Here is a 21,531-nt window from a genome sequence, read left to right as displayed (position 1 = left end):
TTTGTCTTTACATTTGCCTCTGTAAACTGACATTACAGATACAGCACTGAGGAAACATTTAAGTTTTGTTTTGTACTAGGAGCACGTACAAAAACTGTCTTTCTTTAATTAAGCATCTAGCACACTATCCTATTCTGGGGACTCGCCACGGCCTTGTAGCTTCCTTATTCTTTACTGTCACATAGCTAGCTGCCCCCATCTCTCTAGTCATAGCTTGTCGAGATCCATAACAGAAGTATGGCTAGTGATAGTTTGAGGAAGGGTCAAGACTAACCTAAATCTTACATTACGTGCAACTCTCTGCTTTGTGCTTGGATCTCCACTACTACAAGATGCTCTGAAAGGAAATAAATATTGGTTCTATTCTCTTAAGTGGGCTCTCATGTAAGAAACCTGGAATGATGCGGAGATATATATTAGGGTCTAGACAGGAAAACAGAAACCACTATAAGTATTCATTAAATTACATGAAGGGAATTTCACAAAGGAAATTGGCTATTCCGGTGATGCAGAGGCTGAGAAGAAAAACTGAAGAGGCTAGTATAAACCAGAGATTTCACAACCGCAGGAAGACTATACACCCCAAGGCTGGAGGGGCAAAAGAAGAGGCAGTGTTACCGGAACCCACAAGCTATGGCCATTCAATAGAAGCCGGAGCTGCAGAGGATCCGTCCAGGGCTAGAACCATGGGGAAATAAAGCTGTTGCCAGTAAAATTTTGTACCTGAGATAGAAAGAGAGGGAGAGAAATATCCTAGTTTTTCCCTCCCTTCGGCCTGGCTGCCTCCCACTAAACACAGCCTGGAGAATGAAGCCCCCAAGGATACAGAAATTAGAGAGAAAAAAGGATCTGAGGGCTAACACACCTAGGATCAGAACAAAACAAACGGAAAGAAGGGGAAAGGGGGATCTGGTTTCCAACAATGAAAAACAGCAGTCAATCTAACGGGAGTTTTTTATAACAACCCAGAAGTACAATTATGCCAGCGTATTCCTGCAACTTGCCTGAGAAACACAGGGTGCTAACCAGCTTTGTTTTCTTCTTCAAGCCAGATGAAAGCTCTAAGAGTCATCACTTGCCCTGCTTTCTCAGGCACAGGGGTATTATTTAATTTTTAAAGACCCAAGCTTGATAGCCAATTGCTGCTGAAAAAGTACCTCTGATCAAACATAATAACCAAGAATATCCTCTAGTGAATATAATAGAGAAAGTTCCAGTGGGAAGCTTTCTTTTGGAGAAAAAAAAATGTTGATGGCCAATCATCCCACTAGGATATAATCAATTGAAGGGAAGTCTACAGTAGGGAAGCAGCTATGCTCCGAAAGGTTTTGTAAACACAGTGTGATCAACAGCTTTTGTGTAAATGCCTGTGATACCTCTGGGCTGGAGAGCAAACATGTGAGGAGCTCAACTGCCTTCAGTCAATGGACTCTACTGGCCTCTATTATTGGGCCAGTGTGTCTGGAGAAGAGGGAGCTCAGAACCAAACTTCATTACAAAAGTTATTGTGGAAAATTATGAGTAATACTATGTAAGGCCCAAATTCTGGTTAACTATTGAGGATTCAAACTAAGATTTCAGAACACACACCCCTACTGTCACATAAATAAATCAGCTTTTGACTAACAGAGAGTTACTATGGAGATGAATTCCCTATTGTCCAAGAATGTAACCCCAAGAAAGACACAACATAATTTATCTTCCTTTCAGTATCCAGGAGCCCCTTTAGATCTTCATTACAAACATCGCACAGTGTTACACAAAACTGTAAAGAAAAATCTGACTATTTGGGTTCTGAGTAATGACTAATGATTGACATAGTGTGGGTATGAACTGTGTTTAAGTGTGTGTGTGAATGAATATAAAATATGTTCATACACAGGCACTTTTCTGTGGCTGACGAGACCTGCCCAGGTGCAGTGAAAATAGTACTTAAGTAGGTAGCTAAATTAATTAAAAATAAGACACTGTTAAATATTGTATAATCATTCAAAACTATTAACTGAATACAACTGTCAATGGTTTTATATAATTGAATATGTCCCTTAAATCAATTTGGATCCTATTTAGCTCTAATTCTCAATATTCATTTTAAATTAATAAATGAGAGCTGCTTACTTTATTTTTTCTCAGTAATATATTTCCTCATTAAGTTTCATTATAGTTTATTCTCATCAGTCCCCAAATATGTTTTCTCTAACTCGGGAAGTCTGTTCTGTCAGGGCCTCATCCGTGTCTACTATCACTATTTATGTATAAACCACAAGACTAATTGAAGTAGACTCACACTGGTTCCTAAATAAAATTTCTCTCACGAATCAGTGTGAACGAATTTGAAAGTCTAAGAAAGCATGAAAGCAACATCTCTTAATCTTTCTTAGATAAAGACTGACCTCATGTGTTGGAGACCAGATAAATAAAGTTGAAATCCTTTTTTATAAGAATATTTGCAGCAAAACCACAATTTATGAATAATAAGCATGTGATAAAAATTCAAGGAGTGAAATGGGGATAATATAAACAAAGTAAAATAATATTTAGAATATAAAAGCCAAGATCCAAGAAAGGTCCTTTCAAAAAAGACTGCCGACTTTCCTCATTTTATATTATATATTTATATTAAAGCCTGAAGCAACCATCTTATCAAAGGATAGATACAACAGAGAAACTCATTTGTTCATTATACTTGTTAGGACTCTCACAAACTGAATCATTTGAAAGATAAATTCATTCATTTTACTAGTGTCACACTGATACATCCTGCCGTTGTAGTTGTTGAAATGAAAATGCAGCAAAAAGAAATATATATTACAACTGGAGTATGAGTAACAGAGTTATAAAATATAAGAAGAGTAGCCTCATTGAACAGGGATTACTGATTTAACAAAATGAAAAACTAAAGGCGATATGTTGCTATAGCTTACGTAGACCTTATACTAATTTAGAAAAGTAAAAATCAAAGTCACTAATTCATGCAGTAATAATAAGGTACACAACAGTATATTCACCCAACTCAGTATATTGCTATCGTAGAAGTTACTTAAAAAGATTTTATTAAAAATATTATTTTAGTTGTTCAGTTCGTGAACTTAAATCATTAAATAACCTTTAAGGGGTTCAGCAGGAAAAGGAAAACAAAACAAAACAATGAAGAGCAGACACACAGTCATTAATCTTAACGTTTAGCACTAGCACTTCAGGTAGAAAGAAAGGTCACAAATATTTTAAATACGATTTATTTTCATAAAAATTACTGTACATTTTTATTTTAAGGAAAGAATAGGAGCAAATTAGGACTAAAGAGTTAAAGGGAACTTCTGTACACCAAGATGAATATTTTTATTACTTTAGTTATTTTTCAACTACATCCTTAGTAACCTTCCAAGCACTCTTCCTCTACAACCCTAGAGGTAGGGTGATGCTATTATTTTTATTCTTATTTTATAGATGAGGAAACTGAGGCAAAGAAATTTGGTGATTTGCCCCCGGTCATATAATCAGTAGTCATGCCACTAGCTTTGATGACAGAAATAAGTGGTTACTGTCCATTGCAAAACTTCTAAAAAAAAAAAAAAGTCAATTAATGGATCATGCCAGAACTAGATAATCATTGCCTATATTCTCAACATTCAGGTTTTGGGCCTAACTCTTAAGCTCTGAACGGCTAAAAGGAACCAAAAGCATGGTCATCTAACAAACACCCCTTCATAATACTCACTGGCTCATACTCACTATGAAATATTTTAGAGCTGAATGAATTTAAGAACACGTATTTTTTCCAATCTCAAAATAACACTCAAGTACTATAATTACTTAGAAACAAATGAAATTATAATATATGACTAAACACCAATATCACCTCTAAAGTAGCAAAATAGTATGTTCTTCCTTTAGAATAAAGCATTCTAAACTGATCAGTTGCTTGGAAATTTAAAAGGCAAGAAAGTTCATCTTTCATTTCTAGTCTCTGGATACACAAGAAAAGGAAGACAAAAATTGAGTTAGTTGCATGAATGAACATTCTTTCAGTTACTTATGTTAAATTGACTGAAAAAAAATCAATTTTGTTTTCCTTTAGAAAACATTTCATACTTTCAACCATAAGCGCTTTAAAAATATGTGGTAAGTTCTTTAAATATGATCATGGTCCAAGAAAATATCAGAAGTTCCAGCATTTTGTTTAGTTGTCTGTTACCTTTCCAAAAAAATTCTGTTTAAAAACAGAAACAAACAAACATCAAAAACTTCAACCAAACCCTCACCTGACATAACCTAAAAATTCAGATCATGCTTGTAAATTGAGTAAAGCAACAATAAGATCTAATATAGCATCAGAGTTAATATTATTAACTGACTAATGCTTTATAATATTTAGTAGTCATATTATTCATATTTTAAAATATTATTATTAATATAACCTTAAAAATATATCAACAATCTAAAAAAATACATTGACCTCTAAGTTATAATAAATGTGAATTTTTATATGTCATATAATAAAAATGAACTTTTTATCAAATATTCTTCTCCATCTTTCTTAGTAGTCATTTAAAATAAGATCTAATAAAAGATTAAAATCATTTGGGAGTGGGGCGCCTGGGTGGCTCAGTCCTTAAGCATCTGTCATTGGCTCAGGTCATGATCACAGGATCCTGGGATGCAGCCCCACATCTGGCTCCCTGCTCAGTGGGAAGTGTGTATCTCTCTCTGTCAAATATATAAATAAAATCTTTAAAAAAAATAAAATCATTTGGGGGCACCTGGGTGGCTCAGTCTGTTAAGCATCTGCTTTTGGCTTAGGTCAAGATTTCAGGGAGCCTGTTTCTCCCTCTCTCCCTCTACTCCTCCCCCTGCTTCTGCAATCTCTCTCTCTCAAATAAATAAAATATTAAAAAAAGGATTAAAATCACTTGAACTGATTTGATGTAAACTCACAATGGATCTGTGGCATTAAATTCATGAACCCACAGCATTTTGTAGTTTGTACTCAAACTACAGATGAAAATAAGTTGCCACTTTGACATTTCAGTCTCCATAAGTCTATTATTCAACTGATTTTTAAATTAACATTATATGTTAATATACATTATTGTTATCTTGAAAGTTTCCTATGTTATTATACCTTCTTAAAAGTATGATATTGAATAATGTGATTTTATCATGTAACATTAATATCAACATTTTTAATTTTTTGACCCCTAAAAAGCTTTTTTTATTATTATAGAAATTTTCAAATATAAATAAGGGCAATGAGAATAAGGTAATAAACCCCCATGTCCTATAACCCACTGGAAGGAAGGTTTTTAACTACAAATGGAATTTTTTTTTTTTTTTTACAAATGGAATTTTTTAAAGAGATATAGGGGTACTGAGGTTATATACTTCTTCTTGAGTCAGTTTTGGTGTCTGTCTTTCAAATAAATTTTTCATTTCATCTGGTTATTTTAATTTCTAGGCATACACATGTATAATATTCCCTTCACTTTTTATATTTGTAGAATCCATAGTTCTCTTGTGATATTGGCAAGTTGTGTCTTCTTTTTCTTTCTTTCTCTCTCTTTCTCCTTTTCTTAATTAGTCTAAATAGATATTTATCAATTTTATCTACTTTATCATAAAACCAGCTTTAGATTTTAATAATTTTTTTCTATTATTCTTGTTTTCCATTTCATTGACTTCCCTTCAATTTTAATTACTTCCTTGCCTCTGCTTACTTTGAGTTTAATTTGCTCTTTTTGTTTGTTTGTTTGTTTGTTTTAATTTTTATTTATTTGACAGACAGAGATCACAAGTAGGCAGAGAGGCAGGCAGAAAGGGGCGGGGGGAAGCAGGCTCCTCACCAAGCAGAGAGCTCCATGCGGGACTTGATCCCAGGACCCTGGGATTGTGACCCGAGCCGAAAGCAGAGGCTTTAACCCACTAAGCCACCCAGGCGCCCCATAATTTGCTCTTTTTCCTTAAGTTTCAGAAGATAGAAATTCATGAAGTAGAAAGTCACTAATTTGAGATCTCCTCTTTTTCTTATATAGGTGCTAAGTGCTATTAATTTTACATAAAGTGTATTTTAGCAGCATCACATTAAATCATCACTATTTTGTTTTCATTTTCATTCAGTTCAAAATACTTGCTATTATCTCTTTTGATTTCTTCCCTACTCATGGATATTTAGAATTGAGTGCTCAAAGGAGATCAATCTACAGAACTCTGGGATTCTCTACATAGTTCTCAATGGACTTCTCTCCACTCCAGTACTCTGTCCTCCGAACTTTGGCTGTCTTGGTCTCCTGGACTTTGTTTTGTCTCAACTCAGAGTGTCTGCTGAGTTTTGCCTGTGTTACCCCTCCTTGTGCTGCAAACTGGAACTTCTTTCTGTACATTAGATGGAGGTAGTCATAGGACTGCTCTTGCTTCTCATTATCTCAGGGATCACTGTCCTTAGTTGTCTGATATCCAGTGTCTTAAAGACTACTGTTTCGGGTGCCTGGGTGGCTCAGTGGGTTAGAGCCTCTGCCTTTGGCTCAGGTCATGATCCTAGGGTCCTGGGATCGAGCCCTGTATTGGGCTCTCTGCTCAGCAGGGAGCCTGCTTCCTCCTCTCTCTCTTTCTGTCTACTTGTGATCTCTGTCAAATAAATAAATAAAATATTTTTTTAAAAAAGACTACTGTTTCACATATTTTTTCTAGTTCTGGGGGATGTTTAAGGGAAAAGAGTAAATCTAGTCCCTATTATGCCATCTTAGCTGGAAAAAGAAATACAGGTTGTTGTTTTTTATGTATCATTATGAATCCACGATTTTTATACATTTGATTTGCTTTAATCCACTGCAGTCATTTTCCTTCTCAGTGCTCGAAGTATGCCAACCTAGCCCAGTGGGAATCACTTCATGTTCGTTTTGGCTCTTTTTGACATGTTTCTACAAGTTCCTTTAGTGGCAAATGATATTGAGGCACTACTGTCTAGGTATTAGGGGTTGATTACATATTTGCATTTGCTGAATCCGTTTTTAAAATATAGGAGGGAGACCAAGATAGAAATATTTTTTATTTATAAATAGGTACAACAGCAGTGAAAAGAACAAACACATCTGTGTTGGAGAAGACTCAACTATCACAAATAACAAGTCATAACGTTCTCAACTGTTAAATGGAGACCTTGAAAGTACTTAGTATTGCTTCCTAAATATGGATCTAAAGTTTCCAAACACAATCTAGTGAAACTGACATTATCTTCTCAACTTGGGTGCATTCAGTCTTAGCTATTTCTGAACTCTAATTTATAGTCATAGGGGCGTAGAAGGAAGAGCTCTTACTCCAATATTGTTTAATATTAGCAGAATTTCTCTGAAGACTAAAGGTGTGTCATCAGTAAATATTGCACAGTGAATAAGAGTCTAGCCAATGCTGAGCACATCAAAGTAAAATTAGGCCCAAGGACCATAGTTAAAGGATATCAATATTCTTCCACCTATTCCCAATCTTCTGTCTTCTTGCCCTTGGTGTAACAATCTGAGCTGTCACAAATCCCTAATTTTTCTTTCTAAATTACTAAAGACTTGACATTTCTTAGTTTCAGGGACAGCCCCGCATAGTCCCTTCCAGGTCAATGATTCTTAAATGTGTAGATTCTTCTGGCTACAAGAAACTCTAGAAAGAGATCATCTAATTCAGGCACATCTCTTCATTGCCAGGAAACTAAGGCATGGAGATTTTATACCATTTGCCTTTTAGCAAACTGAGAGCCCAAGACTTAGAAAAGAAATATGTTGGAGAGAATTTCTAAACCATATAAAACTAAACAAATTTAGACCAATAGCTCTCAACACTCTATATCTCACATCTCTGCAATCATTTACTTAAAAATAACAAACCATGATGATAATAAGGATAACACAACTTCCCAGGAGCATTTATATATTAATAAACATTTTGTGAATGTAAATTATATTTTACGTAATAACGTAGTATGAAAACTGTCAGAATGCAAATATTTTAACAAAAAAAGCTTTTATTTTAGTAAAACCTGAGTTCTACTCTTAGTTTTCAAAAGATGAAACAAAACAGCTTTACAGAAGCTATGCATGCTTAAAATGTTACCTTGCCTTCACTTGATTCCAGGAAACTAAGCAATACTATACCACAAACCGGTCTTCTCATCAAAGCAAAAGATTTTGTTGAGTAACAAAGATGATCCTCTAAATTTTGTGGACCAGCTTTGATATTAATCCAGTAGATTCGGACTACTGACAGTCCAAACCACCAGTTCTGGCCTATCATTTTCAGAAGAACATTCTCAGTAATTTGAGCCTTCTAACACAGACATTTGCTATTTGCTATAGCTGCTATTTTGTTACAGAAAGTCATTCTGATCTTTTAAGTACCAGTGTACCATAATTTTTGGCCATCTCAGAATTCTCAGGGAAGCACTTACTGATCTAGTAAGTCTTGTCTTGTCTTTAATGAGTACAATTTCGAGTGATCATAAAAATCCCACATATGGTCATTATAACACTTGTGCACAATCTGTTCATCCAAAGGCATTTCTACTCTACACTATAAAAAACATTAGATGTGACTAGAAAAACATCATCCACCAAGATGTTCAGGCCAAGGTTAAAGGAAATGACTAAAAATTATGGTTATGTATGGTCTTGGTTACACTAAGATATTCTGATAGTACAATAATTGAGACTAACATGCTTTTCTTTTCCAGTAACTTTAGGCTCTAATCCTCAAAATATAATTAAAGCTCATCAATTATCAGTCACTAGAGATGTAGGACAATCATAGGATGTTTCAGACACATTAGACCAAAACAGTGATTTGGTATTTTTTCCTCAAAGTTTGCTCTGACTTTTCAGCAACTTAGATATCACAAAATCAATTTTAATACTAGCAGCTAAGATTTACTTAGCATTTACTGCAATCTCCATACTGAGGCAAGTACCTCACATGTATTATTTCAATTAATCCCCTGAAAAATAATTTCTCCACTTAGTTAATAAGTGCCAGAGCCAGGATCCAAATTCAAGCTAACAATAGAGCCCAGGCTCCTAACCACTGTGCCTTACAGCCAAAGTTCATTTTTTTGTTTTGTTTTGGTTTGCCTTTTGATTTGGGGTGTGTGTGTGTGTGTGTGTGTTTTGTGGTTTTTTGTTTTTGTTTTGTTTTTTTTTACCAGAGTCCTAAGTAACTCACAATCATTTGCTCTTTTCCTAGAAAGGAAAGAAAAAGATTATCTCCTATTAAACTGTAAATTTAAAGAGACCTGAAGAGACCAAGCCCAAAGAGACCTGGGATCTCACCTGTTTTATTTCAACATTGTGCTATTAACACAGCAGTTGCCTAACAGTAATGAAATGAGGAAAGGGTGAGTGAAAAGGTTACTCAGCTATTAAGTGTGAATGGCAAGACTCATACCCATTCTCCTAAGTACTATATGGGACAGTTAAAATCTATTCAGTGACAAATTTCAGATAATATACAGATAAATTTTATAGTAGCCAGTTTTCCATTACATTACACACATGTAAGAATTTAGTCCTAATTATTTTAAAGCTCTGGAGTGAAGATGGCATGTAAGTGAGAGGTTACAAAAGGAACTGGCATTGTCATCATTGCTAAAATGTAGGATTTCATATATTTGGTATAAAAGTGAACTCTCTGAGCTAGAAGGTTATTTATTTATTTATTTATTTTTAATTTATTTCCATCGTCCTGCTGTCTATATCAACCAACACCTTTTCTGGGGTGTGATGAGCGTCGGCATCCGGTGCCTTAACCCGGCTTGGGTTCATCCCGCAGTGCCAGCTCTGCTTACCAAAAGTGGCCCACTAGGCACTCGCATTCCACGCCGGGCTCCACACCAGCGAGCCAGGCTTCTTACCCATTTAAAGTTTGAGAATAGGTTGAGATCGTTTCGGCCCCAAGGCCTCTAATCATTCGCTTTACCGGATAAAACTGCATGGGTTCGCGTGCGAGAGCGCCAGCTATCCTGAGGGAAACTTCGGAGGGAACCAGCTACTAGATGGTTCGATTAGTCTTTCGCCCCTATACCCAGGTCGGACGACCGATTTGCACGTCAGGACCGCTACGGACCTCCACCAGAGTTTCCTCTGGCTTCGCCCTGCCCAGGCATAGTTCACCATCTTTCTGGTCCTAACACGTGCGTTCATGCTCCACCTCCCCGGCACGGCGGGCGAGAGGGGCCGGTGGTGTGCCCTCGGTGGACTGGAGCGGCCTCGGGATCCCACCTCAGCCGTCGAGCAGCGCCGGCCTTCATCTTCATTGCGCCAAGGCGGCTTTCATGCGAGCCCCTGACTGGCGCACGTAGAAGGTTACTTTTTGACACAGATTTACCTCTTTTCTTTTTTTCTTTTTTCTTTTTTTTTTAATATTTTATTTATTCATTTGACAGAGAGAGACCACAAGTATGCAGAGCAACAGACAGAGAGGGGGAAGCAGGTTCTCTGCTGAGCAGAGAGCCTGATGCGGGGCTCAATCCCAGGACTCTGGGATCATGACCTGAGCCGAAGGCAGAGGCCCCAACCCACTGAGCCACCCAGGCGCCCCCAGATTTACCTCTTTTCACCTTTCATGTTCAGCTTAATCATATACACTGGCCATATTCACTTCTTAAAAGCCAAATGCTCAGAAGACCTAATTATATGTAAGCAATTAAAACCTTAATCAAAATATATTCTAAAGGCTGTTGTGCAAAAAGAATGAATACTGTTACGCTGAAAAAATAAATAAAATGGAAAAAAAAATATATTCTAAAGGCAATAAGTTAATGTTTAAATAATTTTTAATGCATATATTTCATAGTCATTAGCAATGAAAAAGCAAAAAAGTAAGCTTCTTGTTTAAGCGAATGTCCCATTTAAGAAAAGCTAAGTTTGGTATTGTTGCTTTAAACTGATTTTTTTAAAATTTTTATTTATTTATTTTAACTATCAAACCCTAGTACACTTCTGTAATGGTCTGACTATTCCTCACTCAAGTACATTCAACAATGCTAGGGCACTAATATGAATGAAGGAAACACTAAGGAGGGGGCACCTAGGTGGCTCGGTTAAGCGTCTGCCTTCAGCTCAGGTCAAGCTCTCAGGGCCCTAGATTGAGCCCTGCATCACGGGGCTGCCTGTTTAGCAGGTGGTCTGCTTCTCCCTCTCCCTCACCTCTGCCCACCCCACCACTCATGCTCATGCTCTCGCTCTCTCTCTCTCAAATAAACAAATAAAATCTCTTAAAAAAAAAAAAAAAGAAGAAGAAGAAGAAAGAAAGAAACACTAAGGAGATGGAGCCATGGAACCTACCTTGGTAAGGTGAATGACTCCTTTAGAAGTAACTGAACAACCCATGAAGCCAACGTACTGAAGTTCAGGACAGTGCTCAGCAAATGCTTTCACCGACTGGTCTGTCACCTAGGGAAGAGACGTGAAGAACATTATTTAAGGTGGTGTTCCAGTCAGTTTAAGGATCTGGCTCCTGCAAATTCCCTCTGCCATACCTTGTACCATTAATATTTCCCTTTCCATTGGAGCATTTGAATCTGTATACAAACATACAGCAATATCTCCTGTGAGTTTTTTTTTAAGTATATGTTTAAGCTCTACACCCAACGTGGGAATCAAACTCACAACCTCAAGATCATGAGTCTCATGCTCTTCTGACTGAGCCAGCCAGGGACCCCTCTCCTGCAGTTAAAAAAAAATTCTTCCTTCATCTCATGTCCCTTTTTCTCTATCACCGCTCCTTTTTTTTTTTTACTTCTTCATAGAAAACATCTCAAAGATGCCAACATCTCTATCATCACTCCTTCCTATCCAATCTCTCTCAATGTATAAATTTTCTACTGATATATAATTCTCATACTATAAAATTCACCCTTTCAAAAGGTACAGTTCAGTGGTTTTTAGCATATCCACAGGTTAGCAATCATCACCAATATCTAATTCCAGAACATGCTCATCACCCCCAAAAGAAACCCCATATCCATTAGCAGTCCCTTGCCTCTCCCATCCCTTGCCCTCAACCCACGGCAACTTTCTGTCTCTAAGGATTTGCCAAGTCTGAACATTTTTTTATAATGCAAATTATATAATTGGTCCCTAAAATGCAAAAACGGTCTTTTTATAAGTTTTCTTCCTTCAAGTGTTTCTTCCAAGGAATCTGATTTTTGCCCCTCACTGCTTCAAATTCTTTAAATTTGGGTGGTTGGTGGTTAATTCTATGTGTCAACTTGACTATACCATGGGGTGCCCATATATTTGATTAAAGAGTATTCTTGGGTATGTCTGTGAGGATATTTCTGATGAGATGACCACTTGAAATGGTAAACTGAGTAAAGCAGACTGTCCTCCCCAATGTGAGTGGGCCTCATCCAATCCATTTGAGGTATGAATGGAACAAAAAAATTGAGTAAGGGAGAATTTGCTCTCTCTCTCTCTTGCTCTTTCTCTATCTGACTACCTTCAAGCTGAGACATCAGTCTCCCACCTTCAGATTCAAACTTAGACTAGAACTTACACTGTTGGCTCTACTGGTTCTTATGCCGTTAGACCCAGATTAGAACTATATTATCAGATTTCCTGTGTCCCCAGATTGTGACCTCAGATTTTGGAACTCCTTGTCTTCTATAACTGTGTGAGCCAATTCCTTACAATAATTTCTCTATAGAAATACACACACATACCCTCATATAGATTCTGTTTCTCGAAAGAACCCTGACTAATGTAATGCATATTAGCATTCCCTGAGGAGTTTATTAAAACCTCAGAACCAAAAAGGGTGACACTAAAGTTTCTGTATTTTTAAAAAGCCTGTAGGTGTTTGAAAGCTTGAGATCCCAGTGTTGCAAAGAAGTTACCTTGACAGCTTTTGACATTTCTGCCTGGCCCTGCTTTAAACAAAGGGCAGAGTGAAATTCCTTTTTTGTTCCTCCCCCCAACACCGCCTCTGAGAAAATTTCACTGTATAAAATTATCTTCGTGTAATTATAATAAAATTTTCTTCACTATTCTACAAAGGGTAATTTGTAAAAGAAGGTCCAAATATTCTCTACCATAGGCTTAATTTCAGATTCACTTTCTTCACAGTCAAGATGATAGCAACAAGTTAAACACCTTTGTTAGTTTTTCAAATAGCAGTGACAATTCTCCTTTGCATTAGCTTTATTATGGGTGCCTCCTTGTATCTTCCTTATCTATTCTGAATAGATATTGAAAAATAAAGGTATGTAGGCAGCATTAATTCTAAAACAATCACAAGAACATTTTCCTAAAATAATGAAACCAACAGCATCCATGGTACATCTGATAAAAGATTAATTCCGCCCTCAAAATTAAAGTGTGCTTTAGCATATTAAGACTAAGGATGCCATTGATAAATTAAAAATGGGCCTTCCTGACACTCAGCTATCTAAAAACATTATGTTAACAAAGAATGCTTCAGGCACTAAAATTGCCTAAAGCCTCAATGGAAACCAATTTCTATTTTTTTTAAAGGGGGTGGGGGCTAACAGAGGTTAATACATGGCAGTCAGTTTGTTAAATACCCTGCGCAATTTCACTCTAACCTTTCCTGTATCCATCTTCAAGGAAGGAAGAGGAACTCAGATAAGGATTAAGGACACAAGAAAGCTCAGGTATAAGGTGTTAAACCTTTCACAGAGAAGAAAAAAGGGTATTAAAAATTTGGTTTGCCAGTCTTCCTCATTCAGCTCATGCAATCAGAATAAGGGAGCTCAGAGGAGATTCCAGCATCAACGAAGTCCCAGAAGTCAAGTAAAACTGGGTAAGTCCTTGGGGTATAGAAACACTAGTAGGCTTGGGTGTGTTTTAAGAGACTGATAAAAGGGCCTTGAAGATTTGGGTGGGGTCTGGTTCCATTCCCAAAGATAGAAGATCAGTTAGAAATGGGAGGCTAAATGTCTGGCAAAAATAAGTATTGATTACAAAATGCAGGTACTGGTAAGTGTCAGCTTCTCTGAGACCCTGCAGCCTGACTGCCTCTTTTCAAATCCCAGGTGGGCTACTTATTAGCTGTGTGCTTTTAAGCAAGTCCTTTCATCACTCTGTACTTTTTCCCTTCTATATGACAGAGAAAATAATAGGACCTAGCTCACAGGGTAAAATATGAGGGTAGATAATGCATGTAAAATGTTTTGAACAGTGCAAGGTACATTGTAATTGCTCAATACATCTTAGCTATTATCATCATAACAATCACATGTTCTCCTTTCTTTAGTATTCTAATTCTTAGCCAGGACTAAGGGGTTGTCATGCGTAAGAAAATAATTTCAAAAAAAAAGTGTGGTCAAAGTATGCTAGCTTACTCTCCTACTTATTCCAAGAGATACTGATCATTAATTTGGGGGCTCTAGGTTATGGGCTAAACTGTGGGATCAGAGTGAGGGAAACATAGGTAGAAGTTTATTATTGACCCATTATGGTAAAAAGAATCCCATTTTGTTAAGTTTCTCAGCCTGGACTGTACATCAGAATCACCTGAAGAGCTTCCTGATTTAATTTCTGGCAGAGAGCTTTATCTGCCTTCGGCTCAGGTCATGATTCCAGGGTCCTGGGATCGAGCCCCGCATCGGTCTCTCTGCTCAGTGGGGAGCCTGCTTCCCTTCCTCTCTCTGCCTGCCTCTCTGCCTACTTGTGATCCCTGTCTGTCAAATAAATAAAATCTTTTAAAAAAATAAATAAAAAATAAAAATGCAAAATCTCAGACCCCGCCACAGAACTACTGATTCCTAATCTGCATTCTTTTTTTTTTTTTTTTTTTTTTTATTTTTTATATTTTATTTATTTATTTGACAGAGAGAGAGGTCACAAGTAGGCAGAGAGGCAGGCAGAGAGAGAGAGGGAGAAACAGGCTCCCCACTGAGCAGAGAGCCTGATGCGGGGCTCGATCCCAGGACCCTGAGATCATGACCTGAGCCGAAGGCAGAGGCTTAAACCACTGAGCCACCCAGGCGCCCCCTAATCTGCATTCTTACTAAGATCCCCAGATGATTTTTTTTTATAAGTAATCTCTATACCCAATGTGGGGCTCAAATTTACAACCCTAAGATCAAGAGTCTCATGCTTCATGGACTAAGCCAGCCAGGCACCCCCAAGGTGATTCATATGCAGCAGAAGCTTGAGAAATACTGCTGAAGAGACAAGGGATTATGTCGTCTTCTTGGGGACATAAGGAAGCAAAAACTGGGAGCTATCTCATAACCCAAGCACTATGGAGAATTTTTTAAACAGCCTTATTGAGTTATAATTTATATACCATAAAAGTTGGCCCATTTGAAGGCATAATTCATTGAATTTTAGTAACTTATATAGCTGTGCAACCATCACCACAATCCAAGATTAAACTGCTTCCATTACACCACTTCCAAAATCCCCTTTATCCTTTTTGCCTATATGCAGTCAATGACAGCTCCCCTCCCAGGCAAACGGTGACCCGCTTTCTGTCGCTGTACGTTTGCCTTTTCTAGAAAGTCCATCTAAAAAGAATTATACCATAAGCAGTCTTTTGTTTCTAGCTGCTCTCACTGGCATAATGTTTTGGAGGTTCATCTTTGCTGCTACATGTATCAGTTGTTGGCTCATTTTATTGCTGAGCAGAATTCCATTATATAGTGACAACACCTTTTGTTTATCTGTTCACCAGACGATAAATATTTGAATTGTCTCCAGTTTGAGCTTTAATAAATAATGCTGTTGTGATCATCCACATGCAATACTTTGTATGGACATATATTTTCATTTCTCTTGGATAAATATCTAGAAGTAGAATTTCTGAGTCATGTAAGTTTTACATGTTCTAAAAACTGGGTTGTCTTCTTAAGTTGTAAGAGCTCTTTATATACTCTGGATACAAAGTCCTTTAACAAATATTTGTTTCATAAATATTTTTTTTCCATTCTGTGCCTTGTCTTTTCATTTTCTTAATGGTAGGCTTATTTTAGCTCTAACATTTAGGTCTATGGTCCTCTAGGAGTTAATTTTTGTGAATAGTGCAAAGGTGATATTCTTTTTTTTTTTTTTTTTTTTCAGACAAACATCCAATTGTCCTAGCACTATTTGTTTAAAAAACCATATCCTATGGGGGCGCCTGGGTGGCTCAGTGGGTTAAGCCTCTGCCTTCGGCTCAGGTCATGATCTCAGGGTCCTGGGATCGAGCCCCGTATCGGGCTCTCTGCTTGGCAGGGAGCCTGCTTCCTCCCCTCTCTGGCTGCTGCTCTGCCTACTTGTAATCTCTCTCTCTCTCTCTCTCTCTCTCTCTCTCTCTCTCTCTCTGTAAAAAAGAAAAAAAAAAAAAAAAAACCATATCCTATGGAGGAATGCTTAAAAGCTCCAACTTGGGGAATGCCTGGGTGGCTCAGTCTGTTGAGTCTCACAGTCGTGAGTTCGAGCGGCAAGTTAGTCTCCACCCTGGGCATGGAGCCTCTTAGGGGAAACAAAACAAAACAAAACATGAGTATGAGCTGCACACAGTGCAGTGACAGTTTTTTAGTCACATATGGCTATCATATATGGGATATAAAAGTCATATATGACCAAATAAAAACAAAACAAAACTCCGGCCTGGTATGGGCAGTCTTGGAGGATCATATTTGCTCACAGACTGTGGGAAAACCAGGCAGCAGACAAGAATTTACAGGCAAACAGAAATGTAGCTCGGGTTTTAGAAAGAAATATCATAAAAGAAGGAAAGAACGAGATCAGCTTCCAAAGAATATTTTGATCTCTTAGTCAAAGTTGTGATGGAAAGAGGAAGATGAACCTCAAATTCAATAGTGTTATCTCTTTACATGGCAGAGGTACAAAAGGATCATATCCCTAAATTGGCATTCAAAAGCCACACTTTTACATCTGCGAAAGAGGGTGCAGATACATTTAGTGTCACAAAGACAAAAGCATTGGTGGTAAGGAATGTCTGTTGTGTCTTCAAGGTTGAGAGAACCATGAAAAGCCTAAATAATACAAACATGCACAAAGATTCTAGTAGTTTCAGTTTGTGAATCTTAAGGGGACCTTCTCCAGTGGCTAACCTAGAAGCAAATGAAAACCAGTAATGCAGGGGGCAGAAAGGAAGAGGAAGCTATTGCTCACAAACTCCTGGGAGCTGCACTCAATCCGATATCTTTCTTATGAAATCGAACATGGGGACAAGAGAGAAACATTTCCAGGAGGTAGAAATAATGGTCTATAAAATTCTAATACAGGGGAGAAGTGTAACAGTCACTGTGGTGGACATGGCCATATATGACTAAAAATCTCTTGGCTGGAAGAGAAAGAGCAGAAGATGAGCAGTACAGGGTCACTAATTTTGCTTGGAGAGTAGCTGTTTATAAATGTGATTTTGGACTACATTCAGTCTCCGCACCAGCTCATACTCGGTAAAGATTTGGGGTACTAGCAGCCAGAGTTGAAGAGGGAGTAGGTGATAAAACAGCTAGGTAATAAAAATGGCTGTATTTACTAAGGCCTTATCCTATGCCAACCTTAAGTCCTCCCTCTTCATCATCTGGAATCTTCATTACAACTGTAAGAGGCATGGCTATTTCCATTTCATAGGTGACCAACATAACCCTATTAGAGACTGACTTCCCCAAAATTACACAACTAAAACGTGTCAAAAAATGTGGAGCTTAAACTTCAGTCTTTAAGGTTTTGAAACCCATGTTCTTTACCTTATACAACATAGGTTGTGATTCATTTCATGGTGCTAATCTCACTCAAATGCAAGAGCAAATTCAAAGGCCTTCCCTTCGACCCAAAGAAACAGAGTGGCAGGGGTCAAGGCAAAATGGCTCCACATTTCAAAGAGTTTTCTAAGAGAAGTGCTACCCTTGATTACTTATTTCATCTCTTCAGATAAAATAGGTATGGTGCCAACACTGTGATAGTCTTCCATATCCTGAGAACTCTCCCAAAAGAGGGAAGCATAGGAGAACATTGGATAATCTAATTCAGAAGTGTTGAAGAAGCAGGATTAATAGTAGTGAATCATACAGTCACAGAAGTAAAATTGGAAATCCAAGAAAATGCCTTCATCTAGAAAGAATTAAAATTAAAAACAAACAGAAAAAATAAGGATGGGAGAAGCTTTTATATAAATTGCAGCATTCTAAATGAAAAGATGCAATTTTATTCTTATTTTAACACTTAAATGTTTCCTTGGAATATGGGAGGAGAGATCCTTCTTTCTCAGATATCTGGGAATGAAAGGACTTTGTAGTATTAATTCTAAAAAGGTGGAGCAACCTTTGGATATGTTTATACTGCTGGCATTCGAGCATGTACATGAGTGTACTAATATAAAACTATTTCTTGACCTTGCTCAAAAAACTTTAAAAAAAAAGTGTTTTTCTTAGATTTCACCTGAAACCTAGTAATCCAGGACCCAGAGATATATACTTTTAATAAGTTTTCTTAATGATTCTTACAGAATCATTCCAGAAACAGTCTTATTTGGGGGGTCTTTTTTAAAAGTTTTTACTTAAATTCCAGTTAGTTAACATAAAGTATAATATTAGTTTCAGGTGTACAGTTTAGTGATTTAACACTTACATACCTCATCCAGTACTCATCACAAGTGCATTCCTTAATCCCCATCCTCTATTTAACCCATCCTCCCACCCTCTTCCCCTCTGCTAACTATCAGTTTGTTCTCTGTAGCTATGAGTCTGTTTCTTGGTTTTCCACTGTTTTTTCCCCCACTATGATTATTTGTTTTATTTCTTAAATTCCATTTAGTCTCCCCATCTATCCCATTTACTACTCTATCCCTGGTGCGCACAGGACCTGGCATACCACAGAAGCTCCAAAAATAAAAATGACTGAATAAATGAAGTACTGTTTTGATGCACGTTAATGGCTTCTTAGTTCAGTACTGAAAAACAACAAATCCTTCTAATGCCAAGAAAATGTGAATTGTCCAACTTATTTGTACCAAGAATCAAAGAATGAGATAAATGGCATCATGAAGCTAAGGATGGAGTTTTCAAAGAAAGCGAGAGCAGCACTTCAATTCTGGAGTGGACAGGGAAACTAATGTGGGGGAATTAGCAGCATAGCTAGCAAATCTCACTCGAGACCTCAGAACCCATTCAAGGCCTTCTTCCTACCTCCAGAAAAAAAGAGCAACAGGGATTAAAGACAGTCTACTTCCTAGGACTTTTTCAGAAGGAATGCTAACCTGTGCTCATTTTCTTCATCTCTTACAGCCAAAGTGGTCAGTGGGCCTGTGGGGTGCACTCATCTTCTGAATGCAAAATAAAGCCAACATAAAGCAATCTGCTTAGATTGGGTTCTAACTGAGCATTATAACCAAAGGGCAAAACATTTCCATGTGTTCCAGTTTAGTCATATTCACCAGACAAGAAAAGCCATATGGATGCCAAGCAGGAGATAGTTGGAACAGTTTGGTTGTCTGAGGAACTATTTGGTAGTAACTGAATGGATTATGGGTTTAAGAAAGCAGAAGGAAAGTGACCCCAGTAGTAAATGACTACCCCCTCTACTTAATCAGCACTATCTTTTTAAAATAAACAAAGGAATGTTTATAGAGTATTTAATGAAGGGTTTATTTCACTCAAGGTTGCTGAGTTTCCTAAATCCCTTTAAATCAACAAATATTTGAGTACCTACTACAGTCATACCACCTCATGTTAAATACTAAGGCAGTATGAATATAAGGTACAGTCCCTACCTCTACGAGAAGAAGCTAAAGGCTGGATAGGAACAGGTCTAGCTCCCACAACACCAGAGAGATTCCTGGGAATATTTCAGTCTGTACATTGCATCCCAATTTAGTTCAGTTCAGTTTACCAAGGTCTTCCGACCAGATGTAAAACCCAGGTTGAAGACATAACCAGATCACGAAGGGCTGAAAGCAGGCAGAACGGTTATGACTTGATAATGAAGGAATCTGTTTTACTGGTAAGTTAAGAATTGTGGGGCTAAAACATACTGCAGGCCCATGACTAAGGATCCATTCATTAAAGGACTAAGAGAAGGGTGATGAAAGGAAAGTTGTTCTGCAAAGTCCAGCAGCTATACACAGGACCAGCCAAATGGGTATTTTGGCCTCAAAGAAGCTGCCCAGAAGGCTATGGCCACAGCAGAGTCCATGCCCCCTAGGGAACATTAGTATACAACACGGGTTAGCTTGGTTACGTCTAGCCACACATCAGAATCAGTAAGCACCCACACCTGACAACTGACGAACAATATGTCAAGTACTGTGATGATAAAAATCTCAAATGGAATAAGGGGCGCCTGGGTGGCTCAGTGGTTTGAGCCTCTGCCTTCGGCTCAGGTCATGATCTCAGGGTCCTGGGATCGAGCCCCGCGTCGGGCTCTCTGCTCAGCGGGGAGCCTGTTTCCTCCTCTCTCTCTGCCTGCCTCTCTGCCTACTTGTGATCTCTGTCTGTCAAATAAATAAATAAAATCTTTAAAAAAAAAAATTCCCAGTAAATACACATTATACTTATAGGACCTTTGAAAATGGAACACAATAAAAATTTCTCCATTTGTTCATCAAATCTTGAAAATCTACAAAAAAAAAGCTTTCATTTTCATTTTCTGTATTATATCTTTCCCAATTAGTGGATAAGAAAGACTTCTGTGAAACAGTATTGAAAAAAAAAAAACACACACACACACACACAAAATGGCAATTGTCACATAATAAGAAATACCAAATTATGGAGACCAAACACTCAGTAAAGTTTTGCTTTAGAAATCATTTCAGTCAGACCTTCACCACTGTGCTCTTTACTTGTAAAAATTCATACCTTTAATAGATTTTTAAAAGAAATCCAAAGGCAGATTATTTAAACATCATTTTCTTTTAAACCATGATCAGACAACGATACTTACTGAGCCCTTGCTATGTGCCATATACGGTGCACCACACAATGATTAAGACACACAGACAGCCTTCATGGAGTTTACAATTTAGTGAGGAGGACAAATGTTTAACATCTGATGCAAGTGTGATCACTATATTAATAGAGTCATTGAATTATTACATTCTATATATGCCATACTAATGTGGTTCACACGGAGATCAAAAATATGACTAAAAATTATACTTAATTATTAAAAAGAATATTTTCTCCAAGCATCTGAAGCTAAGTCTTAATTACATGCCTGCTATCTTTCCAGTAGAGAAATATAATAAATATTGATTTTTATATCATGAGAAAAACAAGGATTATTCAAGACCTCATATTTGCTAATACAACTCTGACTTTAAATTAGCATGATATGGTTGTTTCATTTAGTAAATCAGAAGCACAAAGCACTGAAATTTAATTGTTTAGCTTTTTTTAATTTTTGAAGTATAGTTGACATACAATGTTATATCAGTTTCAAGTGTAGTACAACACAGTGATTTGACAATTCTATATATCCAATTCTCACCATGATAAATGTAGCCCTGTCACATACCACATTATAACAATGTAATTACTAAAATTCTTATGCTCTACTTTTCACCTTTGTGACTTTTTTTATT

General features: G+C 37.3%; 1 protein-coding gene across 1 annotated transcript in view; it reads right to left on the bottom strand.

The window, feature by feature from the left end:
* FBXL17 (F-box and leucine rich repeat protein 17) overlaps window positions 1-21,531 on the bottom strand; it is a 512,415-nt gene that overhangs the window by 337,595 nt on the left and 153,289 nt on the right. The window contains exon 5 of the mRNA XM_045999573.1: window positions 11,316-11,423. Coding sequence (XP_045855529.1) covers window positions 11,316-11,423 — 108 coding nt within the window. The remainder of the gene's footprint in view (window positions 1-11,315; window positions 11,424-21,531) is intronic.

This window comes from Meles meles, chromosome 3 (assembly GCF_922984935.1).
Source record: "Meles meles chromosome 3, mMelMel3.1 paternal haplotype, whole genome shotgun sequence".
NCBI classification, from domain to species: Eukaryota; Metazoa; Chordata; class Mammalia; order Carnivora; family Mustelidae; genus Meles; species Meles meles.
The sequence above is the reverse complement of the archived record's forward strand: the minus strand, read 5'-3'. Positions and strand labels throughout refer to the sequence as shown.